The sequence below is a fragment of the Suncus etruscus genome, chromosome 1 (assembly GCF_024139225.1).
Source record: "Suncus etruscus isolate mSunEtr1 chromosome 1, mSunEtr1.pri.cur, whole genome shotgun sequence".
NCBI lineage: Eukaryota > Metazoa > Chordata > Mammalia > Eulipotyphla > Soricidae > Suncus > Suncus etruscus.
Window position 1 is genome coordinate 186,518,884 of NC_064848.1, and position 19,264 is coordinate 186,538,147.

The window sequence follows — 19,264 nt, forward strand, 5'->3', positions numbered from 1 at the left end:
GCCCAGAATGGGGGTGGCATTGGCTGGCATGATCAAGGGCACAAAAAAAGAGGCTCTGAGCTTGGGAGGAGAGGCAGGCACCAGAGAAAAGCAACCTGCAAAGGAGGGGTCTTCTTTGTGTATCCACCAGTCCCGGGGTGCCCCCATCCTTTCTTGGTGGCCCAGAAGACTGCCTCCCTGGACTGGTCAGGCAGCCCCTCTCGCTCCCCTGCTCTGCAGCCAGGACAGAATAGGGTAGTTGATGCAGCCAGAAAGGGGACAGTAGCCCGGAGACCCCCTGAGACTGAGAGGTCATCACCAGGGCCAGTCACCTGGGAGGTCACCAAAGTCCAGGCCGGAAATGGGCAGCCCTGGGCCCCCAGTTTGGGGGTCCTGCCTCTGGGGTCTTTTGGGGTCCCAACAGCAAAATGGGGCTACTGGACTGAGCACGTGCCAGCTTTGTGCTCTCCCTGGGGCCTGCTCTTGGCTGTCCCTTAGTGACCGACAGGGGGCACTGGTCCTCATGAGGGGGACAGTTTCCCTGAGCCCCTCCAGGTCTGCCAGGTTTCAAGTAATGGAGCAGCGGTACCCGCAGAACTTTCCTGAGAATTGATGGCTTGGAGGGCTAAGGGACCCTGCAGGCCACTCCCCAGAGGTCAGCCGAGGGTCACACACATAGACCCAAGCAGGGGTTCTGTGGGGCCAGGAGGGCACATGCAAGGGATACAGGGAGACTCAGGAAGCAGCAGTTGGGGGGTGTCCCATGAACAACCCCCAGGGCTGGACTCAGAATTGCCACTGGATTGGGGGGGTCCCTGAGCCCCCATGGGACCTCCTTGGAGCTTCCCCACTCCCTCCCACTTTCTCCTCCCTGACGTCCCAGAGGAGCAACTTCTTCCTTGGGGTGTCCCCCACCCCTCAAAAAAATAAAACCTTCCTGCAGCAGAAGGCCCCAGGCCAAATGAGCTCCCCTAGATGATATGCAGAGGGGAGAGCCAGGAGCCCCTGCCAGGGCCACAAGCAGGATGGGGAGGAAATGCTTCTGGCTTCCCTGGGGTCGTCTCAGATCTCGGTCAGGGCATCTGCCGGCACCAGGCCCCGCTTCTTGCCGCTGCTCACGCGGATGAAGCCATCAACGTCTTTGCTCCGGCCCACGCCTACACAGATCTGCACAGAGACACACACTGTCCTGTGGAGTCTCAGGGTGCCCTTCATGGAGAAGAGGGCACAGACCTGAGGACCAGGGGTGTAAGAACATCCCTTTAGGATGTAAACACAGTAGCTAGAGGAGCCTCTGAAGGTTCTTAACACAGATCATGTAAAAGGCCAGAGGCTCAAGGCTGTGCCAAGTTTGCAAATTGCTGAGGCCAAGTGAGTTTCCAGCCTGAGCCTCTGAGGCAGAGGAGAGATAGGAAGATGAGAAGACAGCCCCCAGAGTGGGTTAGAGCACAGGCTTTGTGTGAGGAAACTCCTAGGGTTCCATTGCCCATAGGGTATGCCCCCCCAGCATCTTTATTGCCAAAACCAAGCCTCTAGGCTCCTTGTCTTGTGCCCCCCCACCCCAAATTTCATGAGGGAGGGAATAAGCCCTTTCTCTGTGACACACTCAGCAGAAAGCAGGAAGACCCTGCTTTGCCCCTGCTTCCAACCCATCCTTCTTTCCTCAGCAAGCTCACCCAAGATCCTCCTCTCCTCCATACCCTCCCAGTACCTTCCTCCTCAGAGCCTCACTTAGAGTGACCCCCCCCCCCCACAGCCCTTAGCCTCCTCCTGAACTCACCTGGTTCTCCTTCAGGCTCATGTAGCCCTGCTCCTTGTTCCCAGGGAAGGGCTGGCAGCATCGCCAAACGTTCTCACCTGGCCTCACTCGCTGTACGAAGTTGGCTGGGAAAAAGCCAACCCGGTCGCCAATCTTGCCCTGGGGATGAGGCTGGCAGTGAGAGTAGCGCCCCCACTTTCTGCCTTCTTCAGATCCAGCCCCCCCCACCCCCCCGCCATCAGAGCCAAAGTGCTCTGGATCCCTTCAGATCTGGGTTCTCGATGGTCAGGCTTCCCAGAGAGGTCATCCGGCTGGGAAAGGACATATTTATGGCAGGTGTCCAACTGAGCAAGCACAAGGGAGGGTCCAGAATGGACAAGGACCAAGGCAGAAGGGAGTCAGTGCCCGCAGAGAGTAAGAGCTGTTGAGGGGATACCAGGGTCCTTCCACTGCCTCCCCCAAAGTCCTCAAGTCACCTTCCACCAGTCCTCGTTCGAGTCATCCACCAGCATGATCCGGTCTCCAGGTCTGGGGAGGAAAGGGCTGGGCAGCACAGCAGGCAGGAGAGACCCATCCCCTGTATCCTGCACCCCACTTTCCCTCATGCCCCCCTCAGAAAAAAGCCTGGGCAAGGCCAGGACACACCCTGAGACTATGGGGCTCTTAACTCCAGTGTGCAGAGAAGGTTCTTGAAGGACCCCCTGTTCCAAGGACTTTGGGAGCAGGTCTGGGATAGGGCCAAGGGCAGGACTGGGGGGACTCACTGCAGAGCAAGATCGTTGTTCTCCTGAGGCAGGAACTTGTAGAGCGCCACGTAGGAGTACATGGGCCCCACTTCCTTCCGCAGGGCAGGTTTGGGGGGCTGTGGGTTATAGTGATTCTGGGTCAGTGATGGAATGGAAGCACCCACACTCGGAAAGTCCTCCCTTCAGGCTGTGATCCCTGGGGGGGGGGGGGCAAGAGGCGGCGGGTGGGGAAGTTCCATGATAGTGACCCTGCCTCCTGCTGTGCCCACCCACCAGAGTGTTAGGCAAGAATGCCCAGATTGGACAGTGAGAACAGCCCACCTGGAGCTGCCCTTCCTTGGGAGAGGCAGGAGGGGGCGCTGTAGGTAGGAGGAGGACAAATGTTTAAAGTATCCCACAAATTCTCCAGAACACCCCTCGGATATACTGGGAGAGGCCAAGCCCCTTTCCTCTGACCTGCCAGCATAACCTCACCTGCTGTCCAGGGCTCTTCTCTGGGCCTGATCCTTCGCTCTCTGCTGGGGCTGCGAACACTGCTGAGGCCAGGGCAGGGTGTGAGACGGCAGGAGTGGGGCCTAGATCTGTGTTCCGACCCCACTCCGGTCCGCCCCACTTACCGCTGTCTCCAGGGCCATCTTCTGAGCTGCGGATGCTGCCCTCGCCATCCTCGGCCAGTTCATCCCGCTCGCTCTGGGGACCGGGGGCGTGGTTAGTCTTGGTCACGCCCATAACCACGCCCACTTCCAAATGCCCCGCCTACCAGGCTCCGCGTCGGGGATTCGGAAGTGCTGCTGAAGCTGGAGCGGTTCATCAGGGCCAAGGAGGTGCCGTAGCGCAGGGTCTCATAGACGGGATCCATCTTCTCGCTGGCTCCTGCCGACCAGCCACCCTCAGAGCCAGGCTGAGCACTTGTTTGTCTGCCAGCCTCACTCTGCTTTGAAGCCAGGATCTGGGCCTGGTGGTCCCCCGGGGTAGCCTAGCACAGGATGCTCTCACCTGTATCTCTTCCATTGCCTGCTGCCCTTCAGCCCCATGAGAACTGTCCTAGATCAATTGCTTTTTTTTTTTAACAGGGGAGACACACCTGGAAATGTTCAGGGCTACTATAGGCACAATGCTTGGCACCCCCCAGGAACGCTCAGAGAACCTCAGAGTGCCAGGAATTGAACCCCAGCCTCCAGCATGCAGGCAGGCATGTGTTCTCCAGCCCTTAAATTATCAGCCAGGGCTCCTGTTCAACCTTGATCCTTCTTGTCCTCACTCTCAACCCTCATATTCACTCCACCATCCATCTTTCCTACCTCACAAAGGTGTCTAGAACCTGCCACTTGCCTGCATCTTTATAGTGACTAGTCCAGTCCAAGCTACAACTCTTTGGGCAATGAAGACAGCCACCTTTTCCACTCCAGTCCCTCTAATTCCCCCCATAGTAGCCAGGTTCTCTCAGAATAAAGTTCAAATAAGGTCAGGGGGCCAGAGAAACTTGCTTTGCACACAGCTGACCCAGATTTGACTGCTGGCAGAAACAATACAAAATAATAAATCGGGAGAGGGGTTGGGTCACATCCAGCAATGCTTAGAGCTTTATGACTGTGCTCAGGATCACTCCTAGGGGAACTCAGAGGACCATATAGGGTGCCAGAGGTTGAACCTGGGTCATCTTTTTGCAAGGTAAGTGCCTTACCTGCTGTCTTTCTAGCACAAACTTCTTTTTTGTTTTTGTTTTTGGGCCACACAAGCAGCACTCAGGGGTTACTCTTGGCTCTGCACTCAGAAATCACTCCTGGCAGGCTCGAGAGACCACATGGGATGCTGGGTATCAAACGCAGGTCCATCCCAGGTCAGCTGCATGCAAGGCAAATGCCTTACTGCTGACTAGCACGAATATTTTAAAGTAAAGAATAAAGGCTGGAGCAATAATACAGAGAGAAGAGAACTTGTCGCTGGCTGTCGCTCCTGCAGCCCCAGTGCTGCTATCTTTTCTTGAACTCCCAGCCCCTTCCTGCCTTGACAAGTCTGCCCACATCTTCCACTCTGTCTCAGGGAGACCCTGGCTAGCTTTGTGAGTGAGGACAGTGCTCGCTTCCTCCTCTGTCCCTCTCCTCCTCTGAAGCATCCCTCCCAAGGCAGGAGAGGAGGGAATCACTGTTATTCGCTTCTTTCTTACCAGTCCATGACATGGCGGTTCACCCTCTTCCATGCCATGCCCCATGTCTAGCATTGCTGGCACTCAGGAGGTGCCCAATAAAGTGCTTATGGAAAGAATAAGGAAATTAAAAAAAAAAGAATAAGGAAATGAGTGAATGAATGGTCCTGGCATGGGAGAAGAGCATCCAGCAGAGAGGCGTGGGAGTTGTACCTCAGTTGCTATCCAGGAGCATGTGGACTTTTTTTTTTTTTTTTTTGGTTTTTGGGCCACACCCGGTGATGCTCAGGGGTTACTCCTGACTATGCGCTCAGAAATCGCTCCTGGCTTGGGGGATAATATGGGACACTGGGGAATCAAACCAATGGCTGTCCTAGGCTAGCGTGCGCAAGGCAGATGCCTTACTGATTGCGCCACCACTCAGGCCCCTGACATGTGGATCTCTTATCCAACCCCAGTGGGCAGGGCCCTGAGTTGGGTGTGGGGACACTCACCCACAGGTGGCGACTCTTTGTTTGTGGCACACGCTGGTGGTGGCTCGTGCACCAGGAGTGGGGAACTGAAGTTGCGGCGGAAGGACTGTGGCAGGAGGGGGAGAGATGGAGCAGGGTCACAGCCCATCAGACCTTGGTGCTCCCCAAACCAGTGGTCTTGAGGGCCCTCAGCTGGCCCTCCCACACTCTGAACTCACCATCTTGCCAGGGCATTGCTGGTGTGAGAGCTCCTCAGAGCACCAGAGGTGGACGCTGATTTTGCAAGTCTTACAGCGCAAGCCCTGCTTGGAGTTGCCTGGGAGAATCAGGGTTTTCCCAGGGAGGATGTGCCGATAGGGAGGAGCAAAGGCAGTTAGTCAAACTTGGGGACAGTGGCTGAGCGTGGATCACCCTCAGAAGCCAACCTTGAAGCCAGAGCAACTTGGGGTGTGAACTGGCATTGAAGCCTCGATTTTTGTTTGTTTGGTGCCACATCTGATGGTGCTCAGGGCTTACTCCTGGCTCTACGCTTAGGGATCACGCTTGGTCATGCTCAGAGGACCATGTGGGGTGCCAGGAATTGAACCTGGTTGGCCACATGTAAGGCAAACATCCTACCTGCCATAGTATCACTCTAACCTGTTTTTTTTTTTTTGAGGGGGGGACCACAATGACCTCCCAAATCCTTCCCCAACCTATCTGGACTCATTTCTCCACCCAAAAATAGAGGTAAAACAGTTTGAGGCCCTGAGAACCAGAGTCCAGGTCAGCATTTTCTGGTCTTTCTCCTCACTCCCCCCAGAGCCCCCTTGCTCAGCTCAGGGCCCGGACACCTACCCACGACGAGCTGGTGACACAGCTCACAGGGGCTGGCACGCTTGAAGACGTATTCCTGGAAGCTGTGCAGCCTCAGGGGTTTGAGTGGTGCCAGGGGGCGGGGGGCTGGGCAGGGAGAGGGGACTGGGGTGGGCAGACCCCCCTCTGTGGCTGCTGGGGGTGGGGAGGGAGGGGGCACTGGGGTGGGGGGTGTCAGCAGCACCTCGGTGGGGCACTTGAGCTCCGAGCCCGAGCGAAGGAAGAAATTCTCCACACTCTTACTTCGGAGGATGGTCTTGAGGGACAGGGTACGCCTGAACCGCTGGAGCTGGGCAAGGAAGAGGAGCCGTGAGGGGCATCTAGACCCTGCTAGGTCAGCAGCCCTGAGTGCACCCAAGGCCACAGAGGAAAGGAAGTAAAACGTAAAAAGCTACCAAGTTCCAGAAGGGAAATCCAGCCCAGGAGCACAAGGAGTCAGGCAGGCATCTTCACAAGGGAATTCTGGCCAGACAGTTAGGAGCAGTGGTGACAGTGGGGACTAGATGCCCAGGGAGTAGCTACTGGCCCTCTAGGCACCTGAGAGGCCCATCCATATGCCAGCCCAGTGCTGTCAGTTTTTCAAAACTTTTATTTATTTTTTGGGGGGGGTCACACCCGGCCCTGCTCAGGAGTTACTCCTGGCTCTATGCTCAGAAATTGCTCCTGGCAGGCTCAGAGGACCATCTGGGATGCCGGGATTCAAACCATCAACCTTCTGCAGGCAAGGCAAACACCTTACCTCCATGCTATTTCTCTGGCTATTTATTTATTTTAGACACACCCGGTCCTCAGAGGTTACCCCTTGGCTCTGCACTCAGAAATTACTCCTGGTGGGCTCGAGGGACCATTTGGGATGCTGGGAATCAAATCTGGGTTGACTGCATGTAAGACAAATGCCCTGCCCAAAATTGCTTTGCCTCCCTCAGGCTTTTTTACTTTTTTTTTTTTTTTTTTTTTGGGTCACACCTGGCGGCGCTCAGGAGTTACTCCTGGATCTTCACTCAGAAATCGCACCTGGCAACACGGGGACTTAATGGGATGCCAGGATTTGAACCACTGTCTGTCCTGGACCAGCTGTGTGCAAGGCAAACTCCCTACCACTGTGCTATCTTTTCAACCCCTAGCCCCTCAGTTTTGTGGTTTTTTTTTAACTTTCTTTTTTTTTTTTCTTCTGGTTTATGGTTTTTGGGTCACAACTGGCAGCGCTCAGGGGTTATATGCTCAGAAATCGCTCCTGGCAGGCTCAGGGGACCATATGGGATGCCGGGATTCGAGCCACCAACTTTCTGCATGCAAGGCAAATGCTTTACCTCCATGCTCTCTCTCCAGCCCCAACTTTTTTTGGTTTTGTTTTTGTTTTTGGGTCACACCCGGCAGCACTCAGGGGTTACTCGGGACTCTATGCTCAAAAATTGCTCCTGGCAGGCTCAGGGGACCATATAGGATGCTGAGATTCGAATCACTGTCCTTTTGCATGCAAGGCAAACACCCTACCTCCTGCTATCTTTCTGACCCCTGGCCCCCCAATTTTATAAAACTTTTTTTTGTGTTTTTTTTTGGGTCACACCCAGCAGTACTCAGGGGAACTCCTGGCTCCATGCTCAGAAATTGCTCCTGGCAGGCACGGGGGACCATATGAGACACCGGAATTCGAACTGATGACCTTCTGCATGAAAGGCAAACGCCTTACCTCCATGCTATCTCTCTGGCCCCTATAAAACTTTTTAACTCTCTCTCTCACTTTCTCTTCTCTCTCTTCCTAACCCTCTCCCTTTCTCTTCCCCCTACACTCCATGTCAGGGATTAAGCCAGAAATCTTACCCCAAGAAACATACTTTGAATGTGGGAACCTTGAATTTGGTTGCTAATACAGATGGTACCCAGAGCACTGCTGAAAGTAGCCCCAAACCAAAACCAGAGTCTGGGGAGATAGCTCAGGGATGAAGAGGATTGCCTTGCCTGTGCAAGGACCTGAGTTCTATCCCTGGCACAACAGGACCCTCAATCCTGGTACCGCCAGATACAACCCTGCTGGGGCAGGTAGTGATGGGAAACCCAGCAATGCAGAGTCCAAACAAGTAGTAAGTATATCATCAGGTCTGATCATTAAAATGTGCAGTCCTGGGCTGGAGTAATAGCACAGTGGTAAGGCACTTGCCTTGCATACGGCCAACCCGGGATGGACCCATGTTTGATTCCTGGCATCCCATATGGTCCCTTGAGTCTGCCAGGAGCAATTTCTGAGCGCAGAGCTGAGAGTAACCCCTGAGAACACCAGTGAAAAACCACCCCCCAAAAAAACAACAAAATCTCTGCAGAGCCAGAAAGGGAGCTCAAGGGCCGAGGACAAGCTTTGCATGAGGAAATCCTGGGTTCCATCCTTGGCACTGAATGGTCCTCCAGACACCACTGGGGGTTGCCCTGGGCACAAAGTGGGAATCAACCAACCTTCTATCACTTCCAGGTATGGTCCCAAAACAAAACAAAAAACACAAATGAAAATGTCTTCAGCATATTCCTGGAATTATCTCATCCTCCTGCCCTGCTCCTGGCCTGGCCCAGCATTCCAAACCCAACCTGCCCTTCCTTCCTGCAGCTTGCCCTGGAGGTGAGCACTGACCCTATAGCCTCTCAATGACTTGGCCATACAAGGCCTCATGACACTGCAGCTGCCCAGCCAGGCCCCATCTGGTTCTCCTCCAGGGTTCTGGTCTCTGAACTGCCTGACATGCTAGTCCTTTCCATCCTTTTCCCACTGCACTCAGAGCCTATCTTCTCTCTTGAGGGAGAGGAATCACTGACTCCAGGGTGGCTGAGCCAATCTGAGCCCCCCAGGAGATAGTTAGCCCCCCACCCATTCCCAACAGCTCAGGGACAGTAGTTTCCAGTTCCCATGGCAGAGCCCCAGAGTGAGTGCTTTGGGGATGTTTGCTGAGCTCATAAATCCTGAGCCTTTGGAGCTGTATGCAATCTACTTCCCTGAAGTACTGATTGCTCTGCCCCCAGCCTGGGCAAGAAACCTCTTCCCTCAATCCTTGCCATTATTTTTTATTAGTTTGTTGTTGTTGCAGTGCCAGGGATTGAACTAAGGGCCTCACAGATGAAAAGCAAGTACTTGACAGTGGGGAGGGTGCTTGCCATGCACTTGGCTGACCCAGGTTTCGATCTGCAACATTTTATATTGTCCCCCGAGCCTCCCAGGAGTGATTTCAGAGCACAGAGTCAGGAGTAACCTCTGAATGCTGCTGGGTGTGGCCCAAAAACCAAAACCAAAAAAAAAGGAAAAGAAAAGAAAAGCAAGCACTCTTGCCCTACGTTCCTTCCCAGATCCTTTAGAATAGATCCTTGCCTCTCTCATCCCCTGTTGAGAGCTCTCTTTTTAACTCCCTCACTCCTTTTCACTAGTGATAGATAAAGGGGGCCAGAGGCCTGACTTCAGGCAGACGGACTTGGCTTGTGTTTCCAGCTGGCATGCTGGGCAGCTGGCCTGCCAAGTGAATGGAAGCAGTGGCCCCTTCAGCCCTAGGGGAGGCAGCAAGCAGCAGGCTGGAGGGGCAGCAGAGAGAGGGAGATGTTTGGGCAGCAGGCAGGCCCTGGTGTGCCAGCTGGGAGGCCAGAGCCCTGGGCTGCCTGGCACGCAGTAACCCAGCTCTTTCCAAATCCAGCTTCCTGGATAGCACTGGGCGTCCTTGTGTCTGAGAGTCAGGGCCTGGGTCCTGGATGGCCAGGGGGACAATTAATTAGAACCAAAACAGGCTCTAAGGATTGAATGTGGATGTAGGGGCTCTGACCAAGCCAGAGAAGTGAGCAAACAGCAGCATTGAAAGCCAAGTGTACAGGTCCCTGACTGGGGTGCAGGTAAAAGGAAGTCTGATGGTATATTACTTCCTCTCTCTGAGCCTCAGTTTCCCAGGACCCAAGAGGAAGGATACAGAACTAAATGTTCTCTAAGTGTCTGGGTTTATAAAGCAAAAATTAGGGGACAGAGTGATAGCACAGTGGTAGGACATTTGCCTTGCACATGGCTGACCCAGGATAGACCCGGGTTCGATTCCCAGTATCCTATATGATCCTCCAACCCTGCCAGGTGTGATTTCTGAGCGAAGAGCCAGGAGTAACCCCAGAGCACCACCGGATATGGCCCAAAAACTAAATACAAACAAACCAAAAAAGGGCAAAATATAGGGGCCCATGGGGCCGGAGAGATAGCATAACAGTGGGGTGCTTGCCTTGCATGCGCCTAACCCTAGCAGTGGTCCTCAAACTATGGCCCGCGGGCCACATATTGTATTTGTATTTGTTTTGTTTCTTCATTGCAAAATAAGATATATGCAGTGTGCATAAGAATTCGTTCATAAGTTTTGTTTTTACTATAGTCAGACCCTCCAATGGTCTGAGGGACAGTGAACTGGCCCCCTGTTTAAAAAGTTTGAGGACCCCTGCTAGAGGTACAGTGGTTTGATTCCCGGCATCCCATACGATCCCTTGTGCTGCCAGAAGTGATTTCTGAGCACAGAGACAATAGTAACCTCTGAGCGCCATAGGGTGTGACCCCTCCCCACAAAACACAGGAGGCCAGAGAGAGTACAGTGGGTGGAACAGTTGTATGAGGCTGATCTTGTATCATCCTCAGTAACCCACACAGTCACCTGAGCCCTGCCAGGAGTGATCCTTGAGCACAGAACCAAGAGTAAGTCCTGAGCATCAACAAGGATGGCCCCAAAACCAAACAAATAAAATAAAGGCAAAAATAGGACTTTAATACTGCATTAAGAAAAAAGTTACTGAAGAGTAGGGATGTGGCTCAAAGCAGAGTACTTACCATGCATGGGCAAAGCCCTGATTTTGGTCTCTAGCAAATTAAACAGGGGCCATAGAGATGGTCCAGCAGGTAAGGAACTTGCCTAGTATACAGCCAACTCTAGTTTGGTTTTCAGCACCCCAGATGTCCCCCTGGGCCCCACCAGAAGCAAACCCTGATTGTAGAGGCAGGAGTAAGCTCTGAGCTGCCAGGGGTCGCCTCAAAACCAAACAACAAAAAGGTAAAGACAGGCCAGGGACATGTCTTAAAAAAATAAAGTGAAAATTAGCTTAAAGGGCTGGAGCACATGTTTATATGTTTGGCATACAAGAACCCTGAGATGGGCCACTGGGACCCCAACATGAAGTCTGAGAATAGCCCTCAAGCATCACCAGACAGGATCCAAAAAGACACAGCACAAGCATGAGCCGAGAGAGATAGCACAGCACTTAAGGGGCTTGCCTTGCACATCAATGACCCGGATTGGATCCCCTCCATTTCATTTGATCTCTCAAGCCCATCAGGAGTAATTCCTGAATGCAGAGCCAGGAGAAACCCCTAAACACCAGAAGGTGTGGCCCCAAACCCCATAAAATAAAAATAACATGAGCATAAATTATACTATTTATTATTATTTTATGGTTTATTTTGTTTTGCTATGCCAAGGATTGAACCCAGGACCACTGATCTACATCCCATGCCTTACAATAGAAACACCTGGGGCCCAGCGTGATAGTACAGTGGGGAGGGAACCTACCTTGTACACAGTTGACCCACGTTTGATCTCTGGCATCCCTGAACACTGCCAGAGCTGATTTCTTTTTTTTGGGGGGGTCACACCTGGCAGCACTCAGGGGTTACTCCTGACTCTATGCTCAGAAAATCTCCCCTGGCAGGCTCGGGGGACCACCTGGGATTCCAGGATTCGAACCACTGTCCTGCATGAAAGGCAAACGCCTTACCTCCATGCTATCTCTCTGACCCCCAGAACTGATTTCTTTTCCGTCACACCCAGCAGTGCTCAGGGGTTACTCCTGGCTCTTCGCTCAGAAATCACTGCTGGCAGGCTCGGGGAACCATATGGGATACCAAAAATTGAACCGGGGTCCATTCTGGGTCACTGCTTGCAAGCCAAATGCCCTACTGCTGTGCTATCGCTTTGGCCCCTGCCAGGACTGATTCTTGAGTGCAGAGTCAGGACAAACCTTTTTAACACAGATGAGTGTGGCCCAGAAACAAACAAACAAAACAAAACAAAACAAAAATCCCACAGAAATATAATCCCACATAGATAAAATGAGGGTTGAAGGTCTCCAGAGAATAACGAGGTTGATACAAGTGTGTTCTAGCTGATAGCATCTCTACTAATCCCACTTCCAGGAAGGCACTGAGGTCCATGGAGGATTAAATAATTATGAACCCTCAGCTGGGATATGACAGCACCAGTGGCCTTGGTTATTGGACTTCGATGACCAGGAGCTGTGCTCAATTCTGCCAGAGTCCCTGTGGTGAGTGGAGGTCCACCTCCCACATTGGGGAGAAACTTAGGACCAGGAAGACCCTAAGAATGGGGTGCCCTGACCACACTCTTTCTCAGCTTTTAGATGCTCTGATGGCCAGACAACTCTTTGAGCCCAATGCACCCCTCTCTGGGGACAGTTGCTTCATCTTTGGACAGCTGCAGTCACGGGTAGTGCTTCCCTATATAGAAATCTGCTCCCTCTGATTTTTGCTTATTGGCACTGTTCTTCCCCAGGCTCCAGAAAAGGCTCCTCTGAGACCCATTCGCTCTTCCAGTAGGTAAAGACATCCACTGTGACCCCTCCCAGCCACAATGACCAGAGCTTTCCTCACCATAGATTTCAAGCCCCCTCCTTCTCCAGTTTGGGCCCTTTCCCAGTCCCCTGTGGTCTCAGTGCCAAGCACCAACTTGGAGGTCTCCAGAAGCCTCTGGAACCGGGTGTTCTCCATTCCCAGGCAGCCCCAGTTGGGCTCTGCTATGTTAGTCCAGGCTGAGGGCTCCAGGTCCCCAGAGTGATGGGGAACAGAATTGAATGGCCCACCTGGGTTGGCAAGTGGATGTGAAGGGACATCACCAGGACATCTCTGCCAAATGGTTTGATGCCAGCTCCCCAGAGATTTTTGGGTTGGCTAAATCCAGCGTCGCTTTTGCTGGGACTGTCCTGGCAGATAGGTCCCATTTCCAACATGTCTCATTCCAGGGTGGACCTGTTCCCATCTCCCCCACATATTTGGGTGCTTCCCAGTCCCAAGACCCTTCTCTGGCATAGAGACCCTTCTCTGCTATGTATCCCAGCTAGCTGGCCTTCTGGCCCCTCTTTCCTTCCAGGGGTTTGAAGACCTGTTCCTCTCAGGCCCCCAGCCCAATCCCGCTTGGTTGCTTCTCTCCCTCACTTCCCGCCAGCTCCGGAAAGGGCAGTCGGCAGCTGGTGGTGGGTGGTGGCCGACATGGCAGGAGCTGACTCAGATGACAGAGCTGGCATGGCAGGGTCCTCCCAAGGATGGCACCAAAGGGGGGGAGTAGTAAGCCCAAAATGAGGGACAGAGGGGGAACCTGAGAAAGCAACGCTGATAGGAGAGGGCAGTCACTGTGTTACTGGGGGATAGGGATGAAACCCAATCTTAGGGTAGGCAGGACAGCTGGACTTGGGCATGGAAGAATTGTCCTGGTGTCCAGATGCTGATAAAAATTGGAAATTGCTTCACCCCGTGATTAACACCAGCACCCCCTCTCTGGCACAGCCTTAATTTGATCTGGATGGGTGGCAAACCCACCCTCCCCCTTTCCTCTCCTGCATCCTGACAGCCTGCAGATGAGTTTCCCTGGGACACGAAGAGATGGAGGTGCTGGTGGAAGGAAACTAGTAGGGGTCCTGAATTCTCAGCTCCCCCACACAAAGGTGAAGTAAAAGGAAGGGGCTCTGGGTGGCTATAACTGGCTTCCCCTCCTGCTCTGAGGATCCAGGAAAAGCTGAGACCCCACTCCCCTACTCCTGGAGATCTCGGGACTCAAGCAGTTGAGATGACACTGGAGGGTCATTGGCTGAAAAGAAGGCTGGGCAGGTGATGCCCTGGCCCTTTCTAGCTCCAAGCAGCTGAGCTTGCGCTGCTAGGCGCTGCAGTTTGCTGAGGCAGCACCTCCAGCCTCCTGCCTGCTCCCAGGCAAGGAGGAACCTGAGCAGAGCAAAGGGGCCAGCCAGCCAGGTGTGGGAGGTCCCCCACCTGGGGGGGGGGTGATTGAACATCCAGTGACCACTGAGATGGGGCAAGGAAACACATGTGGGACTCAGCTCCTGGGACTCCATGCTTGGAACAAGCTGTTCTGAAGATTCCAAGCAGAATATCTACCCATCCCAACACCCAGGATGGGGCCGGGGGTTTGAAAGCTTGGTCTCTCCTGAGGGGCATTAACTCTGTGTCCCCAGTGGGCCCTAGAAGGTGCCAGGGGAAGGTCAGGTGCGACTGGAGTGTATTGGACTCATGATTCACAAGGTTCCTCTGACTTAGAGATGGGGAGCTTTGGGGAGTTTCAACTGGACCCCACCTTGGCCCCATTCACCTTCCTCTGATCACTTACTAGATGACCTTGACCTTGAACTGAGGGGACCTGGGGCCGGGGGAGTCAAGGCAGAATGAGGAGAAATTATGAGCACTGAGAAGACTAGAACAGAGTAGAGCTGCTAGTGGGGAGTCAGAGACACCTCCCCCCCATGCCTGGAACTAGGGTATCAGGACAGGGAGGGGGCCTGGTCCTGATGTCTGGGATGCTCTGGTCGTCCCATGCACAGCCCCTTTTTCACTCCCTTGGCCCAGACCCACTTGCTCAGGTTGCTTCCATCCAGACTTCCAAAGGGTCATTGCCCAGCACCTAGAACTGGGGTGGGGTGTGTGGGGTGAGGAGTGGGGGTGCGGGGAGCCCAGAGGTGGAGGATGAGCCCAGGCCTCTCCTTCCACCCCACCCGCTGCTGCAGCAGTCAGCGTCTGGCTCCGCCCGCCTTCACTGGGGAATAATTTATTCATCACGACTCCCGCAGGAGTAACAATCATACATAATTAGGGTTAATTATGACATTCATTAATTATGATGATTTCTCAGTTGGGGTTTTTTTTCTTCTCCTTCTTCTTACCCGCCCCACCCCCTTGTCCCACTCCGGGTGGGGCCTCTGGCTTTTCTGCTCTGGAGTCGCCAGCCAAAGGCCCCTCCGGGTGCTCCGGCCGGGCCGCGATGGTCCGTGCTGCCGCAGCCAGCTGCGCACCCCCGGGGCCGCGGCCCTCACGTCCCGAGCCTGGAGGGGGGGCTGCGGCGGGTCCCAGACGGGGGTGACTCCAACACTTGGCCAAATCCAGAGACCCCGCCAGAGACGTACTCAGAGACTCTCCAACAGAGAGACAAACAGGTTGGAGAGACCCAGTTTGGAGAAGCCGAGCCCGGGGCCACCCAGACCTGGCGGGACCGCGGGGGTGCGCCCCGAATGCACGCACGCACGCACGCACACACACACACACACACACACACACACACACACACACACACACACACACAAGGGCGCGTGCCCCGGAGGGTCGCGATCACGCGTGGGTCGGGCGGCGGCTCATCACGCGCGCAAGGGCGTGTCGTGCGGGTGCGAGTCGCCCCCAAACCGCTGCCCCGTGACCCCGAAACTCACCGGGATCCCGTGACTCTAACCCCCCGGGCCACCTCGAGCCTCCAGCGGCCACCGTCTCGGGGATCAACCCGAGCGCGCGAGCCCCCCAAAAGCTCCCCGGCCAGGAGTGGGGGGGGGGTCCCAGGCTTTGCACACACACACCCCCGAGTTACCTTGGTCTCTTGGAGGGCAGAGATGGACCCAGGGGGGCTGTGAGTGGCCGCGTCCTCTGGCTCGTTCTCCTTCTCGCTCATTTCGGTCATGGTAAGGGGGGACAAGGGGAGGGAGAGGGGCTGCACCGGAGACCCGACGGCTGGCCCACAGGGGGACAAGGCTGGCAAAGCTGGGGTGGGTGGGTGGCAAGGGCTCTCCGGGACCCCCACTTGCAATGCACCCCCCAGAGAAACCCACCCGGGGCGGGGGCTAAGCTGTCACCCCGCGACTGACTGACTCTCCCGGGCACTGGCCGAGAAAGTTCCCGGGCGCGGGGCGACCCTGGCCGGGAGAGAGGCAGGAGGGAGGGAAGGAGGCGCGAGGGTCCGCAGAGGATGCTGCTCGCGGCGCTCCCGGGGAGGAGGCGAGTGGGGACGCGGGGGATGAGCCGCGGGAGGCCGCGGTGTTTGTGGGTGTCCGGCCGGCCCCGCCGTCCTCTGCGCCCGCCCCCCACCCCCTCCCCGCCGGCCCCCGCCGGGCACCCCGCGGCCCCTCCGCCCAGTCCCCGACGCCCAACTTTGATTTAGGAGGTCGCCTGGGCCCGCCCCCTGCCCCCGCCGCGCCCCCCGCTCCGCTATGCAAATCAGCCGCGCTGCTATTGGCTGCCGCGGCCGCCCGTCGCTCCCCCCGCGCCCCTATGCAAATCAGACGCTCTGCTATTGGCTTCCGCGGCGGCTCGGAGGACCAGTGGGCGGGGCCTGCGGGGGCTCGCCGGGAGAGGGCGGGGCCGGCCCGATATTGACATGGGAAAAACCGGGCCTGCCTCCCCGGGCGCTTCATTCCCCCAGGGGCACCCCACAAGGTTGAGGGAAGGCACTTGAGAGACCCGGATTGTGTTGCTGTTGCCCGGGGGTAGGAGGGGGAAGAGAAGCGCGGGAGCCGCACCAGGAGAACCCAGAGTGAGAGCCAAGTTGGGACTCCGTTATTGCAAAAGATCAGGCGCCCAGGGTTGGTGGGAGAAATATGAGACCTTCACGTGCCTCCCTATTTTGTTTTGGGGGTCACACTCAGCGATGCTCAGGGGTTACTCCTGGGTCTGCACTTAGGGATCAATCCAGGCAGGCTCAAGGGAGTGACTGGCGGTGCCAGGGATTGAACTGGGATTGGCCGCATGCAAGGCAAGCACGTACCCTTCCTTACCTGCTGTGTTCCTTCAACTGGATGTTTCTTTGTCCTGGAGAGGCTCTTAATGAATACACACAGCCCTCTCCAGTCCCTCTTTAACGAGATGTCTCTTTGTTCTAGAGAGGTTCTCTCTGAAAAGACACAACCCTGACCTGCAGGAGGTATTTCCTCAAGCAGAGAAGGGATAAGCGCTTTGAATGGAATCTGGGCTTCTGCAGAAAAGACACTTCCACCTTAGATGCCCAGTGTCTCCGGCAGTTGTAACAGTACTGGGGTGAAGGTACTGTTGCCCTGGTTTGTTTGATCTCTGATGTGTGGCCCCCAAGTCCACCAGAACTGACACTTGAGGAGCACAGAACCAGGAAGTAAGCTCTGAACACAATTGGGGTGACCCCCCATAAACATACAGATGCCCAAAGTCTCCAAGACCCACCCAAACATCCTTAAAACAGCACGTGGGAGGAATTGAGGGACTCCCTGCCCACCTGACCTGAATAGATCTTTGTCATTTCATTTTGCGCTTATTTTTTAGGGGGGATGGGCCCATCTGGCAATACTCAGAGGTTAATCCTGGCTCTGCACCCAGGAATCACTCCTTACCATGCTCAGGAAACTAGGTGTGGTTCAGAGCATCAAACCAGGACCGGCCTCATGCAATTAACATGTCCCCCATGCAATTAAGATGTCCCTATGTCTTTCCCCTCATTTCTTTCTTTTTTTGAGGACCACACTCGTTGGTGTTGGGCTGCTCTTGGCTATGATCAGAGGTCGCTCTGCTCAGGGAACCACATGGGTATGAGGGATTGAAGCAGGATCTCACCATGAACCCTTGGAGTCATCTCCCAAGTCCAGAGGTGCCACCTCTCCTAGGGCACCTCTCCCTGCCTTTTACCCAAGTCCATCCCACCCACTCTCTTCCAGCTTTTCTGGCCATGACCAAAGAAGGAAAGGAAGGAGGGTGAGTTGAGGGCTTGACAAAATTCTCCTCCGCTTATGGGAAAAGACACCCCCCCCTAGCTCTAAGTCTTCTTCCTCCTGGGGCTCCCCTACTGTGGACCTGAAATGAGGAGGGGGTGTCTCAGGATCCTCCTGCCTGCCTGAAGGGTGTCCCTGTGGCAGTCGTTATCTCTCATTTCTCATTCCAGCTCAGCTTCAGATCTTGGGGTCAGGGTAGAGATCTATTTGCCCAACACACATAGGATTAGGGCAAAGATGAGAGTCGAAGCGTGGGGGGCTTGGCCCCTTTCCCACTGCCCTGCCGCAGTCTCTCTCTGGGGCTAATTTTCTTGGAAGTTCTTCCTCAAACTGATTCAATCCTCTTACTTAGGCCTCCCAGGCCCTTTGATGTCTGACTAACCCTTGGGGTATAGTTTCCTTCTTTTAATGGAGGGTGTGCTAAACTCAGTGGTGCCCAGAAATTATTCCTGACTCTGCATTCAGGGATCACTCCTAGCAGTGTGTGGAACCATGAGAAATGCCAGGGATTGAAACTAGTTCAGCTATATGCAAAGCAAGTGCCTTACCTGCTGTGCTCTGGCCAGTCATGTCACACTTGATTGATCCATATTAGTGCAACTTCTCAGCCCCCTGCAAGTCATCTCAGGGTTTTGGGAATCACTTTGAGGCAGAGACAAGAGGTGCTCCATCACAACTAGGCTGGAACAGACTTGGGTTTCTATTTGGACCAACCTGGAGTGGGTGTATCTCTGCTTCCCCCTCTCACCTGCCTTAAAAAAAAGCTGGGGGGGGGAGTGGAGAGATAGCATGGAGGTAGGGCATTTGCCTTATATGCAGAAGGATAGTGGTTCGAATTTCTGTATCCCATATGGTCTCCTGAACCTGCCAGGAGCGATTTCTGAGCATAGAGTCAGGAGGAACCCCTGAACGCTGCCGGATATGACCCTCTCCCCACCCAAAAAAAAGCAGGGGTCTAAATTCCTTCTAGTGCAATGCCTGGACTCTAATTAGTGGGTGACCTTGGGCAGGTAGGAAAACTTTTCTAAGTGTTGCTGTCCTCACCAGCAGAATGACCACAGGGCAGCCTCACTGAGGGAGGAGGAAACCGTGCAGAGAACACAGGCTGGACCTGGACATTTCTTCTTTGGCTCCAGTCTGCAGGAACCTGCCTTCCCTTTTCCTCTGCTTCCCCTGAGGCCCAGAGAAGGAGCAGTTTCCTTCCCCAACCTCCCTCTGCTTTTCATTGGGATCAGAAGATTTAGACTAGATGTGGGAAGAATTCCCAGCAGATGTAGTGGTACTAGTACCCAAGGGAAGCCAGGGAAGTTGGGGATTCAGGGAGGAGGCAGGGGGCCGCAGTCCATGACCTCTGGCTCTCCTTCCTGGCCTGCAGCCTCTGTACTTTTTCTGAATGAGCCTGAGTCAGTGGCTCAGCTGACATCTCCTTCTGCAGTGGCTCAGGGACCAGGCAGGAGCAGCTCTCCAGCTGCTGGGGCAGGAGAAACATGAGCCTATCTTCAATCGAGGGGCACAATGTGGGGGT

The 19,264-nt window shown here is 54.7% G+C and overlaps 1 protein-coding gene across 3 annotated transcripts; it reads right to left on the bottom strand.

Annotated features, from left to right (window-relative positions):
- Nucleotides 1–289: 289 nt before the first annotated feature.
- On the bottom strand, nt 290–16,102 carry STAC2 (SH3 and cysteine rich domain 2). 3 transcript variants are annotated; one of them, XM_049780331.1, is made up of 11 exons: nt 15,600–16,102; nt 5,941–6,247; nt 5,322–5,419; nt 5,125–5,209; nt 3,245–3,357; nt 3,102–3,174; nt 2,959–3,017; nt 2,503–2,600; nt 2,215–2,266; nt 1,760–1,897; nt 290–1,146 (listed from the first exon to the last, which is right to left on the bottom strand). In XM_049780331.1, the coding sequence occupies exons 1-11, from the start codon at nt 15,687–15,689 to the stop codon at nt 1,042–1,044; spliced, it is 1,218 nt and encodes a 405-aa protein (XP_049636288.1). In that variant the 5' UTR covers nt 15,690–16,102; the 3' UTR covers nt 290–1,041. The 3 variants fall into 3 exon arrangements, 2 of the variants coding, with proteins under 2 accessions (XP_049636288.1, XP_049636280.1); XM_049780323.1 differs by having other exon boundaries at nt 2,959–3,020; XR_007498913.1 differs by lacking the exons at nt 290–1,146; nt 1,760–1,897 and adding an exon at nt 1,956–2,076 and having other exon boundaries at nt 2,133–2,266; nt 2,959–3,020.
- Between the last annotated feature and the right edge of the window lie 3,162 nt (nt 16,103–19,264).